General features: G+C 42.0%; 1 protein-coding gene across 3 annotated transcripts in view; it reads right to left on the reverse strand.

The window, feature by feature from the left end:
• Window positions 1-27,361, reverse strand: part of RUBCNL (rubicon like autophagy enhancer) — a 59,037-nt gene that overhangs the window by 17,356 nt on the left and 14,320 nt on the right. For 2 of the 3 annotated variants that reach the window (XM_077297381.1, XM_077297380.1), the window contains exons 2-10: window positions 15,801-15,901; window positions 15,478-15,577; window positions 13,782-14,432; window positions 9,728-9,813; window positions 8,050-8,239; window positions 7,606-7,716; window positions 7,358-7,409; window positions 7,146-7,272; window positions 5,340-5,482 (exon numbers count right to left, since the gene is read on the reverse strand). In XM_077297381.1, coding sequence (XP_077153496.1) covers window positions 5,340-5,482; window positions 7,146-7,272; window positions 7,358-7,409; window positions 7,606-7,716; window positions 8,050-8,239; window positions 9,728-9,813; window positions 13,782-14,432; window positions 15,478-15,577; window positions 15,801-15,875 — 1,535 coding nt within the window. In that variant the 5' untranslated portion in view covers window positions 15,876-15,901. Of the gene's footprint in view, window positions 1-5,339; window positions 5,483-7,145; window positions 7,273-7,357; window positions 7,410-7,605; window positions 7,717-8,049; window positions 8,240-9,727; window positions 9,814-13,781; window positions 14,433-15,477; window positions 15,578-15,800; window positions 15,902-20,269; window positions 20,357-27,361 lie in introns of those variants that run through there. The other variant, XM_077297379.1, reaches the window with a different exon arrangement.

Genomic DNA, 27,361 nt, shown 5'->3' on the forward strand with positions numbered 1-27,361 from the left:
TCGTTCCTAATTTACCCTCCTTAAAGGCCAACCCGGAGGTTGCTAGGGATAAAATTATTAATGAAATCCAGCTAGGTAGAGTTGCAGGCCCTTTTGAAACACCTCCGTTTATTAATTTTCGTATATCTCCTTTGGGTATAGTACCTAAAAAAGACGAGGGCTCATTTCGACTAATCCATCACTTATCCCATCCATCCGGTTCGTCTCTGAATGATGAAGTGGATAAGTCCTTAGTTTCAGTTTCTTACTCTTCTTGTGATTCTGCATTGGAGATCCTTAAAAAATTCGGCTGCAATGCCTTGATGTCCAAGTCGGACATTAAGTCTGCTTTCAGACTCCTCCCCGTCCACCCGTCCGGTTTTAATTCCCTAGGTTTTTATTTTGATGACTGTTTCTTTTCCGATAAGTGCTTGCCCATGGGTTTGTCCTTGTCTTGCTTTTATTTTGAGAGCTTTTCCTCTTTTCTTCATTGGGTTTTACAAAATAATTGCAAAGACACGGGTATCCTCCACTATTTAGACGATTTTTTGTTTATTGGTCCTTTCGGCTCCCCCACATGTGAGGATGCCCTTAATAAATTTATTCAGATGTGTGATTACTTTGGTGTCCCTATCGCCCATGAAAAGACAGTTGGTCCTTCTAGATCCATCGAGTTTCTGGGAATCACCCTGGATTCCCAAAAAAAGGAATCTCGACTTCCGGTCGATAAAATTTTGAAACTTCGCACAGCTTTATCTAATTTTTTGTCGAAAGAAAAGACTACTCTTAAAGAACTCCAATCCCTGTTAGGATTACTGAATTTTGCGGTTCGGGTTATTCCAATAGGTAGGGCTTTTTGTAGAAGTTTATATGATGCCACCAAAGGCGTATCTTCACCTCATTCTCATATTAGGATTCATTCGGGCCTGAAGGAGGATGCTAGAATATGGCTCTCCTTTTTATCAGAGCATAACGGCAGATCTTTGTGGCAGTCATCTTTTGTGTCAGCTGATTCTTTTCCGTTTGTTTTTTTTGATAAGCATCTCGGCGGTAGCATCTTTTTTATTTCCCATTGGACTTCTTTCCAATGGCCTACGAATTGGGTGTCTGAGCGGGTAGTTTTTAATTTGACGGTACTAGAAATTTTTTCTATTTTTGCTGGAATTTATACCTGGGGATCTCTAATGCAGAATTCTAGAATTTTATTTCTTTCTTCTAACCAGGCGGTGGTGTTTGCCATTAATACTTTGTCTTCAAAAAATACTGTTGTAGCCAAAATCTTGAGACAATTGGTGTTTTTATGCCTAAAATGTAATATATGGCTGAAGGCTAATCTAGGACAGACTAAACTTTTAAGTGTAACGGACTCTTTGCTTAATCGTCAGTGGTCACATTTTTTTCTGCAGGTTCCCAGTGCGGACTCAGAAGCAACCCTCTTATCCCCTTCAATTTGGGAAGCGATTACAATCTAATACCGCATTTTATTAAACATTCTTTATCTGAGAAATAATGGGCTGATTATTCAGCCGCATGGCGTAATTGGATTAATTTTTGCTAATTAAATTATTTTGACCCATTGGTTTCTAACCCAATAGCAGCGCTGAAATTTGCTGCAGATATGGCCCAGAGGGGTCTGTCGTACTCAGCGATAGCTAAACGCCTTGCGGGAGTTTCATTTTTCCTTAAACTTTCAGGCAACATTCCTTTAACCAATCTTTTTCCGGTGAAACAGTTTTTGAAAGGCCTTAAAAAGGCTAATTTTATGCCTGATACTAGAAGACCTATATCTCTATCGCTGCTCAGAGATTTATGCTCTAGTCTCATTCACGTCTGTTTGAATTCTGATGAGGCGCTATTATTTAGCGCTATTTTTTCTCTGTCATTTTTCGGCGCACTTCGCATTGGCGAAGTAGTGTCTGCTACGAAATCTAAACCTTCAGGGCTAATGATATCGGATGTTCAAATTCATGAAGCCTTTTTAATCCTTTTTATTAGGAAATCAAAGACGGACCAATTAGGTAGAGGCTCTAGGTTGAAAATTAATGCAGCCTCTGACCCAGCCATTTGCCCTGTGAATAATTTGTCAAATTGGATTAGAACTAGGCCTTTAATTCATGGCCCATTGTTCATTCATAGGGACTTATCACCGGTGACAATATTCCAATTTAACTTTATCTTGAAAAAGTGTTTGAGCTTTTTAGATTTGAAACATCTCAAAATTACTTCCCATTCTTTTAGAATCGGAGCGGCTACTGAGGCCTCTAGGGCCGGGATTTCTGAGTCTGGAATAAAAGAAATGGGTAGATGGAACTCCAAGAGGTTCAAATTGTATATCAGACATGATCTTTATGATTATTAATTATCGGTTTTCTTTCAGGTCCGTTAGTTATCTGGATAGTCGGACATTCTTTTATCTTCTGGGCCCAGAAGAGGGCTAGTCAGCGAATTTACACAGAAAACTTATCTTCCGATATTCAGGTTTGGTGGCTTGGAGTTCGAGGTTTGAAATGGTTTTCAGTGGTCGAGCAAGTTAAAAAATGGCTAGTTAAATACCCTTCTCCCGATTTAATCATTTTTCATGTGTCTGGTAATGATCTCGGTAAAATCAGGACTCTGGACTTGTTGTCATCTATGAGATCAGATATTATCAGTATCAGGCAAATTTTGCCTTATTCTTCGTTTGTATTTTCCGAGAGCATTCCCAGACTCTTGTGGCATAGCAGTCATCTTTCTTTCATGGAGAAAATACGGAAAAGAGTCAACAAATCTATGGAGACATTTTTCCCTTTGATTTCTGGATTCTCTTTTACGCATTTTGAATTGGAAGGTTTTTTACCAGGCCTTTATAGGCCTGATCTAGTTCATTTATCAGATATTGGTTTGGACATTTTTAACCTTGACCTACAGTCGATCATTGAAAAATGGCTGTGTGGTTGTGGGGGGGCCATGTCTCGTTGAGCCTTGGCCTGGTGGGAAAATCACCCATGTATGGGTGGATTGGTTTACTGGAGAAGTATGGAACTTTGGTTTTAATTGAAGAGTTTATTTATTGGTATTTATTTAATTTATGTAACCCTGAATAAACTACACGGCCATTTTTATCCACATCAATAGTGTCTTGTGTTTTAATTGTATGAATGGGTTTTGTGAGGCCATGTTAGCCCCCCCGCGTAAACACAGAAATAATACAGCGGGGGTCTCATGGCCTCATAAACCCTATTATTAGTAATATGGCATTCTTTACTGATAAGGTCAACTAAAGGTCAGGTCAGTCAGGTGTGGAGATTAGAAACTGGACATATCCAGTTTTTTCTGGTCTGCCTGGCGCCCTTTTTAGCCGTTTTTTATTGGCTGTTGGGGTGTTTGGCGCCCGATTTTTGTGTATATAAACCCAGGTTTCAGGGGTTTTTGGTCATTCCGCCGGAGAAAGAAGAAAATAAGAAGCCCACCCTCCCTCCCCCTTGTTTAATGCTTGTAATTCACCGTCGTGTAGTTTAATTGTGGGAAAATCACCCATGTATGGGTGGATTGGTTTACTAGAGAAGTATGGAACTTTGGTTTTAATTGAAGAGTTTATTTATTGGTATTTATTTAATTTATGTAACCCTGAATAAACTACACGGCCATTTTTATCCACATCAATAGTGTCTTGTGTTTTAATTGTATGAATGGGTTTTGTGAGGCCATGATAAACATGCAGTGTAAAAAAAAAAAAAAGCTGCTGCTCAACTGACAGACGAGCAAAAGGGCCGTTCATAGAATGACACTAGCACAAAACATAAGACATTGGCAGCACCTTGTCCTGTGCTGCCGAGAACAATGGCAGTCTATGTGAACTGAATGATATACTAATGATCTCTCAGTGAAGCGGGGTCAGCCTGTGTGAAAAGGTAAATGACCACCGATCGGCAAGCATGTAGTTGATTGGCAGTCATTTATTGCCAGTAGTAAGGGATCTTAAGAAAAATACCCTTCTAATATGGCATGCCATGGAAAATTGCAAAAGTATATTACGTCACACGCTCTGAAAGCAAAAACCTGGGTAAAATGGAAAGCACATGAAGCCTCAGCATGAGCGGCACTGCAGGGATCGATGTAGTGCTGACCCTAAATATGGCCATGACGAAAAGTCCTAAACTGCACACCACATTTGTGATACCAACTATGGCACAACGTTCAATCTATAGAAATTCATATTCTCATAGCAATTGCACGCAAGTGAAACCAAGGCTGGCCATACACATTAGTCGGCTATCAGCTGAACGATGCTTTGGCCGCCGGCCGTATCAGCCGACTCTCCCACACACGAGAGAGCCGTCGACTGCCACATCAGCAAGTGGCTCATCTCTTGCAGAACAAGGTGATCGGCATTACAAAAATTGGACTTAATCAACATCTTTCCCATCAGCTGGCTGGTGCCCCCATACACATTAGACCATCAGCCAAACCAATCGATATTGGCGGGTTCAGCCGCCATTAAAGGGAACCTGTCAGCAGATTTTGTCGAAAAGTAAGTTATATTATACTCACCTGGGGGGGGGATGGGGCGCCCGGTCCGATGGGTGTCGCAGGTCTTCTTGTGACGCCGCCCTCCTGCTTCATCGCTCCCAGGTATTAGCACTCCGGCACAGGCATACTTCTCTGCCCTGTGGAGGGCAGAGGAAAGTTCTGCAGTGTGCAGGTGCTGGGCCTCTGACCTTTCCCAGTGCCTGCGCACTGCAATACAGACCCGGACCTGCGACACCAATCGGACCGGACCGCCCCCCCGGGGTGAGAATAATATAGCTTATTTTTCTTCACTTGCAGGTCGGACTGGGGGCTTATCATTATAGAATGCTGTAGATAAGCCCTGAAAGGCGGAGGCCGCATCTTATAGGGGCAAAATCCGCTGACAGGTTCCCTTTAATCTAAGGTGTATGTGGGTCTTAAGAGTTTTCACTTTGTATAACCGACATACACAAGTTGTACTCGGAAGATGGTTCAAGTACTGTATACAAAGCCCAAGGTCCTCCACCCCAATAACATTTATTAGTAGAGCCACAAGTTTGAATAGCTAGCTACCAGACATTGATGACCTCCCTTATTATCTTTGGAGAGACAATGGGACTTAAGGGAAAAGAAAAAAAAAAAAAGAAAGAAACGAGATTTTCCTCAATACCAACCTCTGCATAAGATTTAACCAGTCTCAAAGTAAAATTGCAGCACGACTCGTAAATCTAATTTCTATGGGTAGTTTTATAATAAACATGAAAAATTAAAATAAATGTAAACATATATGTGGTTTAAATATGATTTGTAACAAACAATATATACATTATAAATGTAAGGAACTGGTAATAAAGAGGACTGCAAGTAAATACCTGATGTATTGGTGTACAGTGGTGATAACCTGAAACCGTGGAGGAGACCATTCTTCACCGTCCATCATTCTGAAGCGCTTAATCTCCTCTACCAGACACACACTGGACTCAAATTCCTCTGGAATCATGTTTGTATAGGACCGCTAAAAGAAAAGACAGTAGACTCAATAATGTAGTTGTACAGGGTTAGAAAAGAGACAACCTGTGGCACCATCCCTGTCCACAGGTTGTCTGGGGTAATACAGTCCTGTTCACTTCAATAGGAGCTGAGCTGCTGTGCTCGAGATCGTCCACCGGTGTGCAGAGCTTGATGTTCCGGCTCTGTCCATTGTTTACATCTGAACATCACCTGAGCTGACAACCGCTGGTCATTAGGGGTGCCGGGTGTCAGACGCCTACCAATCTTATACTGATGACTAGTGACGAGCGCACGTGCCCTAGCTAACAAATAGGCAATCCCTGCATATATTGTGGCTGTCTAACAGCTGCGAGACATGCAGCAGCGGTGACTTAAACACATTTTTCAAGCACGCCAAAGACACTCTGCTAGCACCCGAGCATGCTAGGATAACACTTTATCCAAGAACGTTCACTCATCACTTGACCTCTCCGTAGGATAAAAAAGGTTTCTATAAACAGCACTCCAACATCTGTCACGTGCCCAAAGTAGGGTTCCACCCCGATATAAAGAAGAGCTTGACATTCTGTATTCAATACACTAGTGTTGTATTTATTGCATTCCTAATATCATAAGTCATACGGCGTTTTGGTCTTGCATCAGATCCTCATCAGATAATCGGATTGCAGTAGAAGAGCGTTCGAAAAGTGTTCATATGACTTATTGTATTAGGAATGTAATAAATAAAACACTATTGAGTCTTGAATAAGGCGTGCCAATTTTTTTTTGTACTATCCTTAGGATAGGTCATCAATAAAAAAAAGTAGAGATCAGCTTCTTCTGGGAGGGGGTAAAGAGGTTAATTAGAACTTGTCTCAGTTATGCAAAAAAAAAAAAAAAAAAAAAAGAAGGAGTTAAATCCCTTGTAAACAAAAAAATAAAGATAAAATTGCTGAGCTCACCTGATTCTGACGCTCTTCTCTGTTCTGCTTTGTATCACTCCATTGCAGAGATATTCACATTTGTGGCTTCAGGAGTTTCTTCAGAGTCTTCCCTGGGGGCGTGTGTTTTCATGCCGCCCTCCCAGGCGCTGCCAATCACAGCTTGGCACTAATCTAGCAGTCTCATGCTGCTGAGCTGTGATTGGCAACTTCTAGGAGGGAACGCCCCCCACCCCCCAAAGACGACTCTAAAGAAACACCCAGCTGAACTGCAAGCAAAGATTTCACCTGTTGTGCTCCGAAAGCAACACATGTGAACATATCTACAATGGATTGCAAAAGCGTGAAATGGAAAAAAAAAAAAAAAGTCTCAGAATCAGGGGAGCTCAGGGATTGAATTTTTTTTGGAAGTGACTGGTCCATTTTAACATAGCACGTGCAACTATAAGGAGGGCGTTTCTTATACGGTAATTTACTTACAGATCTTGATATCTTACTTAGTGTGATGGTATGTGACATTGCTGTGAATCACCATGAAGTCATGCAGAAGCATGGTGTCACACCTACTGCCTAACAATAGCGGGCTGTCCTGTCTGTACTACAGAGTTGTATGCTAGGCTTCGGTGTGGAGACACCCTGTAAAGAACCATATGCAGACCATAAAGTAGCTTTGCTTTAAATGACCGGTGACTAGGCTTCTGGCTAGAAGTATCTGGGAATAGTGACACAGACTCTTGTGGAACATACTGTGTAAGAAGTGGTCAGTTTTGCAGGGAGCTGCCCATCTACATCAATCAGAGTCCATTGCTGTCGGAATGTTCTGTACAGATTCCTGGCGGTTTCTTCAGCAGTGTTCGAGACTATGGGACCAGTTCTAGAAAAGATGATTGCAGGTATGATCAGAAATGTACCCCATAACACTACATTTACACGGACACGGCCATGGAGCCTGATCATACCTTGCTGGTGTGTCACTATTATTCGCCACCAGTTTCTCATAGTCCTCCATTTCTGTTGAGAAAAAAACATTTTTTGTTGGTGCTTCCCTGTCAATATGAATTTTTGGACATCCATTTGTGTGGCATATTAACCATTTAAAGGGCATCCCCACTCAAAATAGAAGTGGATGGATCATCAAAAACTAAACCTTGCTTCACACAATAACCAGGACTATGTATCAATATCGCATGTATATGAATCAATTTACCAATTATCACATAATCAGAGTCATAGTCTTCTTCACAGGTCGTGGAGTCATCATCGTATTCTTCCTCCTCAAGAATGGTTTCCACAGGAGAACTCTGCACAGTAACCAAGCCTGTAATTCCCAAACAGAAAGTCTCATATTCCACTCGCAATATCACCGCTCTTATCATACAACGTCAATTAACCTCAGAAACACCACGACCTATTAATGGAATTTTGAAGATTTAAAAATTAAAAAATGCAATGCTGGCCATTATATAGTTTAATAAAGCCGAAACCAGAACATGGGCAAACTGGTTTTCATTAAGACATCTGGTAAGTTACATAAGGCTTAAAATTGTGGAGAGCTTTTCCTTCTCTATAATTATCTGCATAATGATTCTACTTCTCAGTCGTCATTTATATAGTTAGTACATAGACAATTCTATAGACACAGGGTATATACCGTCATAACCACTATCAACAGAAGTGGCGGATTCGGAGTTGGCTTTGCGTCTCCGGTACCAGGGCTCCTCGTTATCTTCTCTGAGCCAATACATTCCTCCTTCGGTTTGGAACTGATCAGACTGCCAGCTGCTCTTCATCATCTCAACCACAGATATAAAAAGGTCGGCTGCCAGAAAGTGCTCATTTTCCTGCAAAAAAGCAAAGCAATGTATCATGTAAGGAATGAGGCGCAATCACTACTTTAATTACGGTATTTCAAAGAGATATACTTAAAAAAAAAAAAATTGCAGTGCACTCTTACTGGTTAGAACATACCACTGCAGTAACATTATGTCAGGCCAATATGAATGACTACAATAACAGTAATACCGTAATCATAATAACCTTCTAGAGGTTGTACCAATTAGTAACTATGGGCGAGCCATAAGTTTAATGGTGCCCTGTGTGGTCCCTTTATGTTTACAGTGGTGTGAAAAGTGCTTTCCCCCTTTCCGATTTCCTATTGTGTTGCGCGCTTGTCACAATTAAATGTTTCAGATCACCAAACAAACTTAAATATTAGACAAAGATAACAAGTAACCACGAAATGCATTTTTAAATTAATGACTTATTAGCGAAAAGGAAATCCAAACCTATAGGGCCCTGTGTGAAAAAGTGATTGCCCCCTAAACCTAATAACTGGTTGAGCCATCCTTAGCCTCAACAACTGCAATCAAGTGTTTGCAATAACCGGCAATGGGTCTTTTACAACGCTCTGGAGGAATTTTGGCCCACTTATCTTTGCAGAATTGTTGTAATTCAGCCTCATTGGAGGGTTTCTGAGCATGAACCACTTTTTTAAGGTCACGCCACAGCATCTCAATCTGATTAAGATCAGGACTTTGGCTAGGCCACTCCAAAGTCTTAATTTTGGTTTTCACACAACTGTACGTGCACCCATCTCATCCTTTAGTGCCCACATAATTCAAAACAAGATACAAGTAATGATATGTCTTGTTATGGCACAATACTGTAAGTTAAAAAAAAAAAAAAAAAAAGGATGTAGCTCAAACCAAACAGACAGAAAGCTTTTTTCCCACCAACACAAGTGGTGCAAGTATTGGCAGGTCATTGGGGCTAATTGTGCTCCAATTCAAAGTGACTAAGGAGTGCACAGTAGCCAAAAAGTGAATGCAGGATGAGAACAGGGCTCTGAAGGCCTCGACTGGAATGGTCCTAATTCCTAAATGCAGAATGCCACTTCCTTTATTGTCTATGAGGAATGTAACAGATCAGCAACTTATCACTTAGGGCTCATTCAGATGGCAGCTTTTCACTGAAAATGTAGCTGTGTTTTTTGTGGACCAAGTGGTCTGCAAACTAGACAGACTTCTCCCGTTTTCATCCAAGTCACAGATCAAACTCTCCAATGCAAGTCTATTGCTCCATGAAAAATTTGGACAGCACAAAAGTTTGGGCAGGAACCAGACACGGATGAAAGTCTGATCCGGCTCATTAATGGAAATTGGTCTGTTTCTTGCGCATGAGAAAAATCACAGCCATCTGAATGGGCCCCAATCGTGTGGATAGGTTATGGGCTGATAAAAGATCACGTTTCTCTGTAAAGGGTGCAGGATACAGATCCCCCCCCGACTATATGAACACATATAGAAAGGCCGATTCTGGACACTTCTTACTCTCTCTAAGTTCACAGTTGGTTCGAACAGATTTCCCTCGGAGAGCTGTGGGACTTCTGTGCTGGAGGCCGGGGCATTCTCCGTTACTACAACAGAAAGACAAATCAGGTCAGTTCTAACAGTAAAATAAACGTGACACCACCTGCTGGGAACACACAAGGCCCTGCCAGTATGGACCTGCAAATCACAGTATTAATAATAGCGCTAATCTCACCATGAAAGCCACAAATGCTTGGCTGAAGCCTTTATCACAATATCTGCGGTTCTCTTGTTACTATTAGAGAGTAAACATGGGAGTGTAAAAGAGAATAAAGCTGGGGTGGTGGTGGGACCATATTTCTGGTAGTGTCATGCCCCATGAGCCGCTGTCCAAGGCAGAAACTGGGACCAGATGCCGAGACCCTCATTAATCTCTAAAATGCCAGGGAACAAAGTGCATAAAGAGAATCTGTCGGTAGGATCACTCCTCCTGAGCCGTCTATATGGGCCTGTGGGTCACAGGAAGCTGAATAATATGATACCTTGTTATCTGCAATCTGATGTCTTATTCCAGAGAAATGCATATTTTTTGTTAATATGTAAATAACCGTTAAGATCTATGAGACAGATCTACCCGAGATTCTGCCTCCAGAGCTTAATTTAAATGAAGGGCGGCTTCAGCAGTGTGAGACATGTAATGACTGACAGCCTGCTCTCCTGTCTACATGTCTGGTGATGCCCCCTTTGTTTTCCATATAAATAAACGCAAAGAGCCATAATCCTACTAGTTACGAAACCACTGGAAACACTAATCCTGATTGACAGCTTGTATAAAAGGAGACATCAACCCATTAATATACAGAAGGCGGAAGAGGAATCTAGAAATGTGAAACTAATGCGACAGCACCGGTTCTTCCGGAATTTAGCACCATATAGAACGACTTAGGGGCAACCATCATTTTTTTCAGGTAACGAGAGCCAATGTTGTTTTCAGGTTTTTTAACTTTAGAGTAGATGCAAAAAACGCTGAAAGTGACATGCTGCAGTTTTTACAAACACAGCAGTTTTCCAAATTAGTCAGCACAAAAAAAAAAACAATGCGTGTGCATGAGATGTCTGACATCTCAGACTTTGCTGGTACTGTAAAATGCAGCTTAAAATTTACATTAAAAAACGCAACGTGTGAACATAGTTTTATTCATCAAAAATACATCAAAAATGCTGCAAAAACACAGCTCATCTGTTATACTTTTTTTGCATACTCCTTTCTATAGGTAAAAAAATGCTGAAAGAATTGACATGTTGTAGATTTTCTAAAAGGCTGCTGTTCTCAAATTCAGTCAGGGAAAAAAACAAAAACAAAAAAAAAAAAGCGTGTGCATAAGATTTCTGAAATGTCAGAGTTTGATGGTACTTTCAAATGAAGCTTATTTTATGCAGAAAAAAATGCCATGTGTGAAAATAGCCTTATAGGAAGAGATTGTCTAGAGGTACAGCCTATTTAGACTTCAGCTATACACCAGTTAGTAACAGCAAAGTCAATTCTTTCATTGCATTCTGCACCCCAAAATTACAGAATTTAGCAAGCCAGATACATCTAGTCTGTACTCTATCCACATATAGAATATATGATGGAATAGCAGTAACCAAGCTAAAAGACAACCTCCTTAAAGGGAGTCTGTCACCCACAAAATTGCTATAACATGATGTGGGGGACTTAGCCCCTTTATAAACCATAGTAGAACTGTAACTGTTAGGCCGGGATCACACATGCGAGGAATACGGCTGAGTCTTGCATGTTAATACCCGGCACTGCCGCTGTCACTCAGGAGCAGAGCGTGCCAGCGGCAGTGCCGGATATTAAAATGCGAGACTCAGCCGTATTCCTCACATGTGTGACCCCAGCCTTACTGATACAGTGTCTGAGAAAACAATTCATATGCTGATGATGGGGCTATACCATGGTACAATTAATATAAAATACTCCATTTTAGCCATTTTACACAAAGATCTGTCAGTAAGACCAACCTCCCACAAGAAGCATATATGGGTATACAGGCCTTTGAAATGTAAATCCATCACCTTTATACCTTGTATCTGTTACTACATTTCTGAGTAAAGAACTTTAATTTATATGCAAATGAGGCATTCAGGGCTATGGGTGTAACAAAGAACTTACTGATCATATGCATCCCTAGGTTGTTTCCCCGCCCAGTACTAGTCTCTCCAGTTTACAATCTGATTACCTAGCCTGGCACTTGACATCACACAGTGACCTATTGATCAATCCTGGGGAGGAAGTGGCTCTGAATGCTCCATCTTGCCAAGCTCACTGCCTCTTTTGTATATAATTACTCAAGAATGCAGCAACAGATAGAAAATATAAAAGTGTCAATGGATTTACATTTCAAAGGCCTGCCATTATATGTGGTCTGGGTGGGGGAAGTTGATCTTTCTGACAGATGCCTTTTAAATGAAAAGAAACAATACACATAAACATATGAAGGAACTGCAAATCTGGGAAACTTAAAGAAGGTGTGGTCATCACTATACATGAATGATACCTGACAATGGAAAAATCATAGCCACTCCCTTTAACATACAGGATCCCTCATGTGAAAAATATAAGAATGTCAATCACAGCAGTAGCAAATAGTCCACACTACAGTCACCTTAAAAGATTCATAGCACATGTCTGAGCTAGTCCTAGAGGAAGGGCTTCCTGCAAGTCTGCAATTTCTTTAGCTTTTTATGGTTTTGTTAGGAGTTTTTTTTCTATAAACCTATGACCACGACCAGCCACAAATACAGATAACTGTGTGAGAAGGTTCCTGGATATAATGACCTTATGTCAGCACAGCAGCTTGGAAGTTTCAGCAAGTCACCAGTTTTCCAGACTTCTTGTAAGGATTTCCTGGACACTTCCTGTTAATTTGCATATTTCCAACATTCAATGTTCTCCTCAACCACAATTAATCTATCCAGTGACCTAGAATCAATAATTTTTTTGCACTTCTGGCCATTAAGAAATCAGATATTGGGGAACCAATATCTTATCACCCCAAAACAAACAGGACCTGTCATCATAATACCCCTAGAATGTATTAGTAGGGCTTGATCAGCCTCCTTGTACCTTCTTTAATGATGCGTGCACTAGCCCTAAATTCTAAATATAAGTGTTTAAAAATTATACTTAACCGTCTCTTCTTCTTCCTGACTGCAGTCATCGAACAAGCATGGGGCGATTGTCAATCAATGCCTCTGTGTGGGCGAAGCATGCCCACCGCAGTGTATCCGACATGCCAGTGTGTGCAGGAAAGAGGAGCTGAGGGACGGCTTCTCTTCGCTCACACACAGGAATGACGGTTATACCCCTCTGGGCGTGCTTCCTCCACACCAATGGTATTGATTGACAGTGGTCCCGGACTGGTCTGGTGACTGCTGGAAGTGTGTGTAAGTATATTAGAGAAGGAACAATGAAGCTTAATTCTTAAATATATTTAGTGTTTACGGATAGAACAAGTAGGTGTTTAAAAACTTATTTTCGTTGCACCAGCTTTCCTCTTCCTGCAGTCACAGGACTAGTCCAGGACCACTGTCAATCATTGCCATGCCCACAGCAGTGTAACAGACATTCCCGATTGTGCAGGAAGAGCAGGGAAAAGAAGCCATCCCTCAGCTCCTCCCTGCACATCACGGTGGGCGTGCTTTCCCCCACACCAGTGGCATTCATTGACATCAGTCCCGAACTAGCCCGGTGGCTGCAAGCGAGGAAGTAGAGACAATCAAGATTGGCCCTAAGCACTAAATATAAGTGTTTAAAAACTAATACAAGCATCATTAACAAGTGTAATGAGGTTGATAGGAAGGTATAAGAGCGCCTTAGGTGGAAATACTGATGGTAGATTCCCTTTAAGCTTACACCACATATTTACAACCTAAGCTATGCTTGTCACAGTGCCACATTGTGCACGGCCACACCTATGCTAGGTTTTATCACCACAATACTGGTAAATCATTACATTTCTGAAATCAGAACAATCCATAAATAAACTCGGATATCAGTGATTATTACCTTTTGAAAGATTGGAACAGGACAGCGATCTCCGATGGACGGACTTGTCGCCTTCTGTACTAGACGTCTCAGTGTCTGTTTTAGTCTCATTCAAGTTCAAAGCAAATCCATCTAAAATGGAGCTATGTGGAGTTGGATTTACATGCTTGGCGGCCACACTGGGTGAAGAAAACCGCCGTTTCTCCTTTCGGGAGTTTATAGGCAAATTCTGTGGCGGGAAAAATTCAGATTCAGGTAAAATAAAGTCAGAACACTTTTCGCATTGGATGTAGGGTGACAAATCCAGTTCGGGTACAACATATGCGATTGTGATGGGTGTAGGTGGGTCCGATGGAGACATATTAGAAGAGTCCACCTGGGTGTTATCCCAGGCGGCCTTGTGTCTATTAAACCGGATGTCATTTTCTGCAGTTGTCAAGAAAGGACCACCATCAGGATCGCCATCTGATTCCCTATTATTGCCACCAGCGTATGTGTCCTTCGAGTTTTCGTCATCACTGTCCTGCGAAGGAGCATTCACAGACGCGGTGGAAGTAACACTTCTTGGCAAGTTTAAAACTGAACAGAGGAGTTCTTTAATTGCAGTAGCGCTATCTGCATAAGATCCATAGCTCGCCCCCACTCCAATAACGGCTGGCCGAGGCAAAACATCTGCAAAGAAAGAAAAGGTTGCAATAAAAAGGGGAAAAATGACAAGTAGAGTTATGAACATATGCAGTATATGTTCCAGGTCTTTAGGTTTTGGTTTTTCTTTGTTTTTATCTGGAATGTTCCATTAAGTACAGTCAGTGAAAATCAATTCGCATTAACCAGTCCATCAGCCACGGGAGTAATCTGTGGCCCCTGGACAGGAGCCATGAAAACCGCCTCTTACCTGACGGCATCGGATTGGTGAAATTATGTGTAAGCTTGTTTATTGTTATCGACCATACATCGTCCTGGAGAGTTGGTGCCGATGACATGATATTCTATGCTCATTAATGATTGTTCTTAAAACTGTAACCGGTCAGTGTAAAAAGGCCATTAAAACAACCACCAGTTGGCTACATGCAAGCCAGTCATCGCTTATTTTATGTCCACAAACTTCAAAATGGCTGTATAATCTGAGGCAGGTCGCTGACGGCTTTTCCCTGCCTTCATCACTTTGATCAACAGGCCCCTCCATATACATATAAGAGGAGACCTGTCAGTCAACTGGGGCAGGCAGATAACCCGTCACACAGTCCCTGACAGGATTTTCACTATAGGTTCTCTCAGAATTGCCATAGCATTTCATATTAAAACATTCCTGGCTTTCATTTGCTCAGCTAGTGTCTGATTCATACTCGGGCGGCATGATTTTGGTGACAGGTTCCCTTAAAGATCAGTATTCTACAGCCATTGCAAAATAAAATAGATTTTCCAGGTAAATAAGCCAGCTTCACCAGGCCTACAGAATCTAGTGACCTACATTTTGTATTGTATTTTTACATGCAGGTTTATTGTTCCTGTAACTCAGTGCAGCAGCTTTGAGCTCCAACCACCATATGGTTATAAGTGACTCCGCTCAGAAAAAAAAAAAAAAAAAAAAGTTGTTCAAAAGGCAAACATTCACCTTGAGGACCTTATTTCCCAACTCAGACTCATGCAGCTTTTCATTAATATGGTTGTGTGGAATATAAGGAAGCATCTTTGCAAGATCACAGCGGTAGTTTACCTTCTGTAAAGAGAACGGTAGGGGTGCTTGGCATCGAGAGCAGAGGAGAAAGTGGACTTAAAAATGGCTGAAATTCAAGATAACGTTTATGACGTCTCACCTAAGAAATAGAAATTAAAAAAATGTATAAATTGACATGTGTATGCAAATGATGGACTCATTAGAAGTGCATAAGCAAAGAGCATTTATAAAGGGAAAAAAAAAAAAAAAAAAAAAATCACAATTGTGTACAACTTCCTTTAACAGCAGCACAGCACAACTTCTCATAACCAGAATACAAATAATAGGTATTAAGAATTCCCCCTTTATACAATCACTCATACCTGCGCGGCTCTTGCACACTTTTTAACCCTCTTTGTATTGCTGTAACTGGTCAGCGTCATGGTGTGTACATACATGGCTGCAAGTTCTTCAATTCTGTTTCCTAAAAATATGCACAAAACACAAAAGTGGTGTTAAACTAGTCACATACAAGATGCACAAATGTTATTTTACCAGGAAGCAAAGTCGCCTAAATATGTCTTCTGAGATTACAAGAAGAGATCCTGACCAGAGATTTGTGCTGCCTGAACCATGGGAAGCACGAATCACACCAGGGATGCCAACCACCCAGAAAATACTGGGCAGTCAGTACATCTAGGACACTTGTATTTTAAGGCGTCCAATATTTTTTTCCCCAAAGCTGCAGAAACTTGTGCAGGATTATGATGACTATAATTATCACAGGCTGTAGACATAATCTCATTGATCTATTATGGGAGTTTTTTTTAAATGTCCATTAAAAAAGAAAAAAGAAAAAAAAAAAAAAAAGGGGGGAAGAAAATGGTGGTCAACCCCAAATCAGACACTGGCTGCAATAAATATTTAACCTGGAAACAATGGGGCATTTCAAAGAAAACACACTTTGAAAAAGTTGCCCGAGGACTAGGAGTCTTGTGGTTACCCCAAGACAGGTCCCCATCAGAGTCACCCGCGCCGATCCCCTAGACACATCCAGCTCCTGCCCCACTCTCAGTAGTGACACCCAGAACCCCCTATTACCGGTATATTAACAACAACGTTTTTCCACTAAAATCCCACCAAGACAGTGTGCCAAGCTCCAGTTTTTCCTATATTACCCCCATTCAGATCTGCTCTTAATAGCCGCTTGCAACACCTGGTGCTAGTGGACCAAACAAAACAGCCGCGAGCCACACACACACACACACACACACACATCACAGGCCCACGAGCCACACACACACACACACACACACACACACACCATAGGCCCGCGAGCCACACCCACCCACACACAAACAAACAAACACACACACACATCACAGGCCCACGAGCCACACACACACACACACACACACACACACACACACACACCACAGGCCCGCGAGCCACACACCACAGGCCCGCGAGCCACACACACCACAGGCCCGCGAGCCACACACACCACAGGCCCGCGAGCCACACACACCACAGGCCCGCGAGCCACACACACCACAGGCCCGCGAGCCACACACACCACAGGCCCGCGAGCCACACACCAGCTACCCCCGCCCTAGACGGACCTGTACCCCTAAACACAAACATATATGGAGAGACATGCCGGTCTAGAAGAATGGGGAGTGTGGGACGAAGACATTGGGAACCTGCGTCTTGGACTACTTATCGAAGATACAAAATTCCCAATTGGCTTTTAAAAGTAGGTTTTCTCTGAAACACTGCAGCGGTGCAGAATAAAACATACATGGCTGCAATAGCACAGCCAGTGTCCGATTCATGTAGTCCAAGCAGCAAGGAATCAGATGACAGGTTCCCTATATTGGTTAAGTGTGAATTCTTATTAAAGTTCTCCTTTTTCCTCCCATTCTCCTAAACAATACAAGTCATTTGGCTTCATCTGAGAGCGTAATTGACCAAAATGGTAAATTAAAGGGGTTTTCCAAAGCTGTACTTACGTTTTACAAGACGCTGACAATGGTATGAAACAATGGAATCAAACTCTGCTTACCAATTTCCTGCTGCTCCCATGCGGATGCCTTCCTTGTCCCCCCACGGGTCTGTTTACCCAGTTCCAGTGAGGTCAGGTAATGTTGATAAGATACCACTGTAGCCAATCACTGGTTACAGCCTTGACATGTCGGCACCACTATGACCAGTGATCGGCAGCAGTGGTACCATTTCATCATCAGGTCAGAGATGGATATACAGACTGGTGGTGGTTGGAGGAAGGAGGGGTTCGTAAGTATCTGGTCAGGAGCGACATATTGGTAAGGGGAATATTTCTCCTATTGTTATTCCATACCATTGGCTGCTGTTTGCAAAAGTAAAATCCAGTGAGTGCACATTTGTGACGGCGGCGCTGTTCACACATGCAAACGCCATCATAGACCTACAGAAGCGAATGGTGCATGTATATTTATGCTCCAGTCAGACAAGATATTGGGCCCCCGGTCACCAGACTGGAGAATACAGCTGTCAGCATCTGATAAATCCTTCTGCTTTGCTCTCCTACAGAAACCGATGACATCAGCTCATGTGATCCAGGGGCCGAAGTAAGGTCACAAACCTTGAAATGTGCTTTTACTACAGAACTGCAGAGAACAGGGTCATACTCCGGCATTCCTGTCTTTACCACCTTTGATTAAGGAACAGTTCTGCAGTGTCTAAATCCAATCACAACATGCAGAAGAAAAGTGAAATTTCAGATTGGCATCTAATAATCAGGGAATGTGAAAAAAGAAACGATTGAATAAACTAAGCGCCAGGGCTGTGAAGTCGGTAAGCCAAACCTCCGACTCCTTAATTTCCCCGGCTCCACAATTTGGCCTCACAGAGCTCCTGCTGCCCCTCACTTCCTCCAGATATTAATTACATCCGTAGGACTGGAGGGTGAAGCCACCACTGATTGGTAGCAGGGATTGTATGACAATGTCACGTGAGCCCCGGGAGAGACAGTGCCAACAGTGAGAGTACCAGTGTTATTTTACTGGGGTGAAACATAAGTATTCAGAAGGGGTCGTAAGAGTAATGGACAACCCCCCTTTTACATTTTGTCATCCTTTTCTTCCATCAGCCAAAACTTTTTTTTATTTTTCTGTCAACATAACCACATTTAAAAAAAAATAATAATTTTTTTTTTACAGTGTTCATTATGCAGTAAAAATTACATGGCAACATGATTCTTCGTGTCAGCACAATTACTGAGATAAACTTATAACTTATAAAATGTGTTCATATTTTAGTGGTTTAAAAATGCTGATAGAATAACACAAAATATTGATATGTGCAGATAAATATGTGGAGTTTGTTAGTACCATTTTTAATTGCTTTGTATAACATTTTGTGGGGGAAGAGTGACTGAAAAACTGCAATTCTGGAGGTTTGTTTTTTTCTTTTTTTGCCATTATTGGAAGCTAACAGCAGCATTTAAATGGTTACAACAGCAGCAATCTGAGCAAGCAATGGTGGGTCGCTGCTGTCAGGGGCAGGAGCCGGCTGTATAAGGCTATGTGCACACGTTGCGGATTTGGCCCTGCGGATTCGCAGCAGTTTTCCATGCGTTGTACAGTACCATGTAAACCTATGGAAAACCAAATCCGCAGTGCACATGCTGTGGAAAAAAAACAGCGGTTTATTTTCCGCAGCATAACAATTCTTTGTGCGGATTCCGCAGCGTTTTACACCTATTCCATTATAGGAATCCGCAGGTGTAAAAAATGCAAGCGAAATCCGCACAAAATCCGCAGAATACCTGCAGGGAATCCGCAGGTAAAACGCAGGTCATTTTACCTGCGGATTCTGCAGAATCCGCATGGAAAAATCCACAATGTGTGCACATACCCTAAATCCTGAACCGGCTCAATACAGTAGTTACCAGGTTCTGTGAGTTGGGAAGGGATTAAAGAGAAATCGGTTACATCTCCTGACCTGTTTTAAGTTGTCAACCTGTTTTTATAATTTCCTTTGTGAAAGGCGCATGTCCTTACAAAGTGATAGTGCAGCCAGTAGTTAGCTGCAGCGGTCACATCTGCAGTAGGACATCACCGCTGCATCAGGTAGAAGACACCAGGAAGCTTCAGAAGCTAATCGCCGGGGTATCGGTAAGGCGAGTGTGGCGATTTTATAACCTAAAGAGGTTAAAATATTTTGCTCGGTTGGACAATCACATTAAAAATATAGAATTTTCAGAATATTTAGTAATTATTTATGCTGCACATACGAGATTAGAGAGAAAATAAGCCAAAATTACATCATACCGTTAAGAAATTGGCAGATCCCAATCTCTAGAAGATATTCTTGAGGTCATTAACAAATTTCAATTCTACATAATTATAATCAATGACATTAAACCCTAGAAAAATATAAATATTTTGTTAATTATTAAGTCTGTTTCAAATCCTCGACACCATACTAGTGGGGACTTGTGGTTTCTGATGACCTGCTTCTTCTGGGTAATAACATTCTGAGGACCTCACAAACTTAGACTAAACCATCTTGAAACCCAGTGGCTCACGCTGTTTGGTAAATGTGGCGCATCTGTCTCGTCTAAGATTACACCAAAGGTTTAGTTTCTTAGGTTCTGGTGCAATTTTGTCCATGGGAGAGCAATTTTGATCACTCTCCTTTCCTCCGCTGCCATGCCCTTTGATGAGCGCCTCAAATTGTTGAGAATGTGATACGATACGTGCTGCGGCGTTTCAGTGGAAGACTTACTTTAAATGGTGAGGCCACACTGTAGACTAATATGTGGTATTAGTAATGGAGCAAAGAGACCAAGCATTAATAGAAAACTCACCCGAAAAAACAGCTAAATATTCCTCATCGTAACAGATGTTAGAATGCAAAGCAAAAGAGCGCACCACAGACGAGAAAGCGAGGCGATCCAGCGCTCATCTCTCCTCCGAAAGGAAGAAGAAACTGCTGATCTTAAAATGTATGGCCCCTTATTTTGCATTTATTATAAAGGAAGTTGGTGTGGTCAGTGCAGAGAGGAGTTTTTGTGTCACAAAGGAAAACAAGGAACTTGAAAGTTTCCACAGCAACCTATTGGCTACATAGTTGTCAAAGGGCATTTATAAAGGGACACTAGAAAAAAAAATTAAAAAAAGGTCTTCATAGAGCATAAAAACATGCACTCAGTGGCAGAGAATAGTATAAAATAACGAAAACCGATATTCGCCTGTTAAATCTACTGCTGCTCTGGCGGTATTTGCTTTTACTGCAGCACTGGTTAGCCAATTAAAAGGAATCTGCAAGCCGCATAATATATTGCACAAAAGCCTGATTATAGGAATGTGTCACTTATTAGGTCGTGTGTTGTAGTTTCAAAACAATTAGTATCAGCAGGAGATTATCACTATAAGACTAGGTCTCAGGTGCACAGCAGTCAGGCTAGTCTATATAACCCCACCCTCACCACTAATTGGCAGCTTGCGAACAATGCAGTGTACACAGGAAGCTGCCAATCAGGGGTGTGGGCAGGGTTATATGCAGCTCCGAAGTCTTTACTCTGCTACATCTACAACAGAGAAAACAGGGATTCTATCAAAACTGCAGCAATCAGCGAAGTAAGGGATAAATCCCTGGGAATCAAGCTTTCTTACTGCACGATATTATGCTGCTCACACATTACATAACAAACCTGCTGAGAGATTCCATTTAAGCGCAATTCCATCAATTTTTTGTGGGGGGAGGGTGTACTTTTAATGTTAGAAAAATAAAATATGGTGTCCTACAACTTATCCGATTTGCCTGTGGAATTTCGAGAGAGAGAGAGAGCGAGAGAGCGAGAGAGAGCGAGAGAACGAGAACGATCCGGATTAGGAGGCCGGATACATCATTTCACATGTCAGTTTGATGCGTTTTTCCACTGGACAGAAAAAAAATGTTCTTCTGTATGTTTTTTCTGTCCCCCGGAAACAGCTTTTTTTACGGATCCAGCAACAAAACGGATGAAATGTGTGGCCATCAGGCGCAGTCTGGCGCTAATACAACTCTATGAGAAAAAAACAGATCCGGCGGAAAAAAAAACCGGATCAGTTTTTTTTCAAAACTCGCCGGATTGTGCCTGACGGCAAAAACCTGATGTGTGTAAGTAGCCAGATATATATATGGATAGATATATCTATGCATCTACAGATATATCCATCTATAAATATATCTATAGATAGATAGATATAGCCATAGTTATATCCATAGATATATAATAGCAAGGCCGATGTTGATTAATGAGCATGTTTAATTAAAAAAATAAATTAAAAAATGGCGTGGGTCCACCTGTATTTTATAGCCAGAAAGGCTACGCAGACAGCTGCGGGCGGATATTCATAGCCTAGAAGCCTAGAGAGGAGCCATGGATATTTGCCGTATATAAAGAAAAACCTTGCACTCAACTTAAATGCTCTTGGTGAATTTAATGTAGTACAACAAAACGTTTCGGTCCAACAATACCGGACCTTCATCAGTTACGTACTGTGAGGGACATAGAAGAGACAATGGTGTCTCTAGGCACACTGGACATAGTGTCCTGTTATAGGAATGCTGAGCCCGGGAAAATCCCACTGGTATTAGTGAAGGAGAAACGTGCCAGAATGCAGACGCAGAATCCTCTGCTGAGACGAGCAGAGGATTCTGCGTCTGCATTCTGGCACGTTTCTCCTTCACTAATACCAGTGGGATTTTCCCGGGCTCAGCATTCCTATAACAGGACACTATGTCCAGTGTGCCTAGAGACACCATTGTCTCTTCTATGTCCCTCACAGTACGTAACTGATGAAGGTCCGGTATTGTTGGACCGAAACGTTTTGTTGTACTACATTAAATTCACCAAGAGCATTTAAGTTGAGTGCAAGGTTTTTCTTTATATACTACAAGGTGTGGGAACCTACCTTTTGCACCATCAGCAGTTGTGCACACGTGTTTTTCTCATGGATATTTGCCCCCCTCCCCAGCTACAAATACCAGCCTGCAGCCACCTCAGCCCCTCTCTTCCCACTCCCGTGTAGCGGTAGGATATAGTGTAATAAGGGGTTAATGTCACCTTGCTAATGTAAGGTGACATTAAGCCCGGTTAATAATGGAGAGGCGTCAATAAGATGCCTATCCATTACCAATCCTATAGTAGTGAAGGGGTTAAAAAAAAAAAAAAAAAAAAGCGACACAGCCAGAAAAAAGTATTTTAATATTCTTCATTTCACCATACTTACCATTCTCGATCGCCTGCAAAAAATTCAAAATAATAAACCAACCGTATACTCCCTTTCCGCCGTAGTCCAATTAATAACAAGTGTCCCACGACGATCTCCCCTATAGAACAGTGACATCAGGTGATGTAACTGCACTATAGACCTTCAGTGACACACTGACAGGAGAAAATGGCTCCTGCAGTGCATCGCTGAAGAGGTTACCTGAGTTCAGGGTCTCACTTTATGGCAAAGCTGCGTGGGAATTTTCCCACACAGCAGTGCCACAAGTGAAAGTAGGGAGTATTTCTCACAGGGGCGGAGGAATACATTGCGGAAGGAAATCTTCCGTCGTTGTATTCCTGGAGCCCCTGGAGAGCGGTCGCATCTGCTGATGCTGCAGCTCTCCACGGGAGATCATCGTGGCACACTCGTTTTAATTGGATATCTGCGGATCAGGGAGTATATTGTTTGTTTATTATTTTAATATTTTTTACAGGTGACAATGGCTTCGGGGATTAAGGTGATGGTGAGTATGTACTGTATGTTGTATGTACTGTATGTACTGTTGCATGTGCGTGTTTTTTTTTGTTACAGTGGCATGTAAAAGTTTGGGCACTACTGGTCAAAATTACTGTTATTGTGAACAGTTAAGCAAGTTGAAGATGAAATCATCTCCAAAAGGCCTAAAGATAAAGAGGACACATTTCCTTTGTAATTTATGAAAAAAAATATATATATTTTCTCATTTTTTACATTTTAAAAATTACCAAAAGGAAATTGGGCTTATGCAAATGTTTGGGCACCCTTGGAGATGTGTATGCTCAGAGATAACTTTGACCAATGTTTCAGACCTCACTTAGCCTGTTAGAGTTATGGCTTGTTCACTATCACCGTTAGGAAAGGCCAGGTAAAACAAATTTCCCAGCTTTATAAAAACTCAGCCTTCTCTAACCTTGTGCCAAAAAAACAGCAGTCATGGGTTCTTCTGAGCATCTGCCTAGCAGTCTAAAAATGAAAATGGTGGAGGCCAGCAAAGCAGGAGAAGGCTGTAAGCAGATAGGAAAGGGCAACTTGAAAACGCTGTGCTAAGTTCAAAATGTAATTAAGAAATGTCAGTTTACAGGAACAGTGGAGGTCAAGATAAGGTCTGGAAGATGAAGCAAAATTTCAGTGAGACCTGCTCGTAGTATTGCTAGAAAGGAAAATCGTAACTACTGCTTGACTGCAAGAGACCTTCAGAACGTTTTAGCAGGCTCTGGAGTTCTGGCACATTGTTCTACTGTTCAGAGACACCTGCACAAATACAACCTTCATTAGAGTCATCAGGAGAAAACCTCTCCTGCATTCTCACCGTAAAATTTAGAGTCAAAAGTATGCAAAAAAACATCTAAACATTCATTGTGGAAACAAGTCCTGTGGACCGATGAAGTTAAAATAGAACTCTTTGGCCACAATGATTAAAGGTATCTGTGGAGAAAAAAGGACACAGTATTTCAGAAAAAGAACATCTCGCCAACCATTAAGCATGCGAGTGGATAAATCATGTTTTGGAGTGGTCTGGAAGCCAATGGGATGGGGAATATTTCACAGGTAGAGGGAAGAATGGATTCAATGAAATTTCAACAAATTCTTGATGCAAACATGTAAAAAAAGCTGAATTTGAAAAGAGCATGGCTTCTACAAATGGATGATGATCCTAAACACGTCAAAATCCACAACAGATTATTTCAAAAGGCGCAAGCTGAAGGTTTTACAATGGCCCTCACAGTCCCCTGATCTGAACATCACTGAAAATCTGTCGCTAGACCTCAAAATAGCAGTGCATGCAAGACGACCCAGGAATCACAGAGAACTGCAAGAATTTTTCAAGGAAGAATGGAAAAAAATCCCTCAAACAAGAATTGAAAGACCCTTGTATGGCTACAAAAAGCATTTGCAAGCTATAATAGTTTTAAAAAGGGGGGGGGGGGGGGGTACTAGGTACTAACCATGCAGGATGCCTAAACTTTTAATGAGCCCATTTTCCTTTTTGTAATTTTTAAAATGTAAAGATGAAAAATATATATATATATATATTTTTTACAGAAATACAAAGAAAATGTGTTATCTTAAACTTCAGGCCTTTTAGAGATAATTTAATCTTCAACATGCTTAACTGTTCACAATAACAGTAATTTTGACCAGGGGTGCCCAAACTTTTACATGCCACTGTACATTCAACACATTAGCCGGATGATGGGACTACTACTGTCCCATCATTGGCTAATGTGTCAAGCACTGTCACTGTAGCAGGCATAGCTCACACACACACCCCCAAAGACCCCTCCCCCCGACAGCCCTGCGATCACCTCACAGCCCCGCGATCCCCGCACACAGCCCGCTCTCCAGCGACCACACAACGACGAAACAGCGACGCTGCAGCGATCGGCATCGTTGTCTATATCGCTGCAGCGTCGCTTAATGTGACGGTACCTTTAGTTTTTAAGGCCTCTGCAATTCGCCCTGACAGCTGGATATCGGCTTCTGGGCGAAATCCTGACTGATGACCGCCCATTCTGGCCTAATCAATGATTGGAGTTTCTCACAGTTTCTGTATTTTTGTTAGTCTACGATATTTGCTTTTAGAGGATTAATCACAAGTTCTAAATGGGGTTGAGTTCTGGGGAGTTTCCTTGCCATGGACCCAAAATCTAAATGTTTTGTTCACCAAATCCCTTAGTTATTGCTTTTGCCTTGTGACATTTTTCTCCACCATGTTCCTGGATGGTTGGGAGAAGTTGCTCTTAAGGTACCGTCACACTCAGCGACGCTGCAGCGATATAGACAACGAGCCGATCGCTGGAGCGTCGCTGTTTAGGTCGCTGTAGAGAAGTCAAACACAGCAGCTCCAGAACGATGCAGGAGCGATCCTGTGACGTAACGGTGACGCACTTATCGTTCTCACAGGTCGTTAGCTCCATGTAAAACATTGCTGGCATCGTTGCTTTTGCTGTCAAACACGACGATACACGCCGATCTGACGACCAAATAAAGTTCTGGACTTCTAGCTCCGACCAGTGATATCACAGCGGGATCCAGATCGCTGCTGCGTGTCAAACACAACGAGATCGCTATCCAGGACGCTACAACGTCACGGATCGTTGTCGTTCTCGTTGTAAAGTTGCTGAGTGTGAAGGTACCTTTAGGAGGATGTTAAGATACCATGCTTTGCTCCAGACAGTGTTCTTAGGCATAATTGTGAGTGAGCCCACTACTGCCGATAAAAAGAAAACCCACACATGAATGGTCGCAGGATGCTTCACTGTTGGCATGGCCCAGGTCTCATGGTAGTGATCACCTCAACTGTCGGACCATTAGGCCATATTCACACGGTCAGCATTTGGTGAGTTTTTTACCTCATTATTTGTAAGCCAAAATCAGGAGTCTAAGAGTTAACACCAAATATTGAGTCTTGCATAGACTTGATGCAATCAGTATCTGACTGAAAATACGTTCTTGGGAACGAGGGAAGTGTGCCGCCTGCCTAACATGTATTGCAGACCGTACAGCACAGTGACCAATAAAAATTCATGTGCAATTTTGCACTTGGAAAACAAACGCAGCATGCACTAGTTCTGCCCATTTTGCCATTTTTTTAAAATTCAGATACGAAGTAGCTCCTGTAAATGACATCCAGACATGACTGGCAGGTGAAATCACACGTTTGTTAGCCTGGCCTGTGCACAAAAACTATGCAGCAGAAGTGTGTCATGTGTAGAGGCCCCATTCCCATGAGGCTAAAGCTAGCCATACACATTAAATGGCTGTCAGCCAAACACTGTTTTGGCCTATCATTCGGTTGACAGCCATCTCTGCCGACGATCCCATACTCCAGAAGAGCTCACTTGGCTGAGCACTTCTGTGTCACCTAAAAGAAAGCCAGCGGCTGACACGTCACCCAGCGGCTCATCTTCGGGAAAGTCTGAAACGAGACATGCACGATTGACTTCTCAGCCAACTATCAGTCTGCTGGTACCCCCATACACATGAGACCAGTCGATATCAGCAGGTTTGGTCAACATTAGTCTAGTGTGTATGGGGCCCTTAACATCAGAAGAAAAACAGGTATCAGCACGATAAACCAACAGGCCAACGACTCAGGAATGAAGGATCCAGGACGACCGATCTCTTACTTTCTGGCACAGGTTTATCTGCCAGAGGAGTCTAAAACCAGCTCCTCATATAGAGTACATCCTCTGCTACCAAGAACCTTTCATTTTTTTTTTTTGGAGTTCTGCCACTTTGGGTACACAGGTGCCTAATGGCAAATACGGTCTTGACAGCACTCCAGTCCATATAATACACGTACATCCATAATTCACACAAACGTGCAATATTTCAACCTGGAGAAAGATCTATTGGAGACAGAAACGTTGCACATATGTGAACAAAGGATTTATATTAAATTACCTGAATATGGAGCGCTGATTTTTTTTTTTTGTTTAACCTGTTTTCTTAGACACCAGGATGTTCACTGCTTTTCACCCTTCACCTACAAACAGGTCTTAGTCTGCTTATGTGCTCACTTTTTTTTTTTTTAAAGCAGAAATATACGGTAGGTCATTTAGGGTTTGCGACAGCAAATTACAACATGTATGGCAATCAATGACTTGCATTTCCGCCTGGCAACTTTAGAAATTCAGCATCTAAAAACAATGGTGGGA

Source organism: Ranitomeya variabilis, chromosome 3, assembly GCF_051348905.1.
Source record: "Ranitomeya variabilis isolate aRanVar5 chromosome 3, aRanVar5.hap1, whole genome shotgun sequence".
NCBI classification, from domain to species: Eukaryota; Metazoa; Chordata; class Amphibia; order Anura; family Dendrobatidae; genus Ranitomeya; species Ranitomeya variabilis.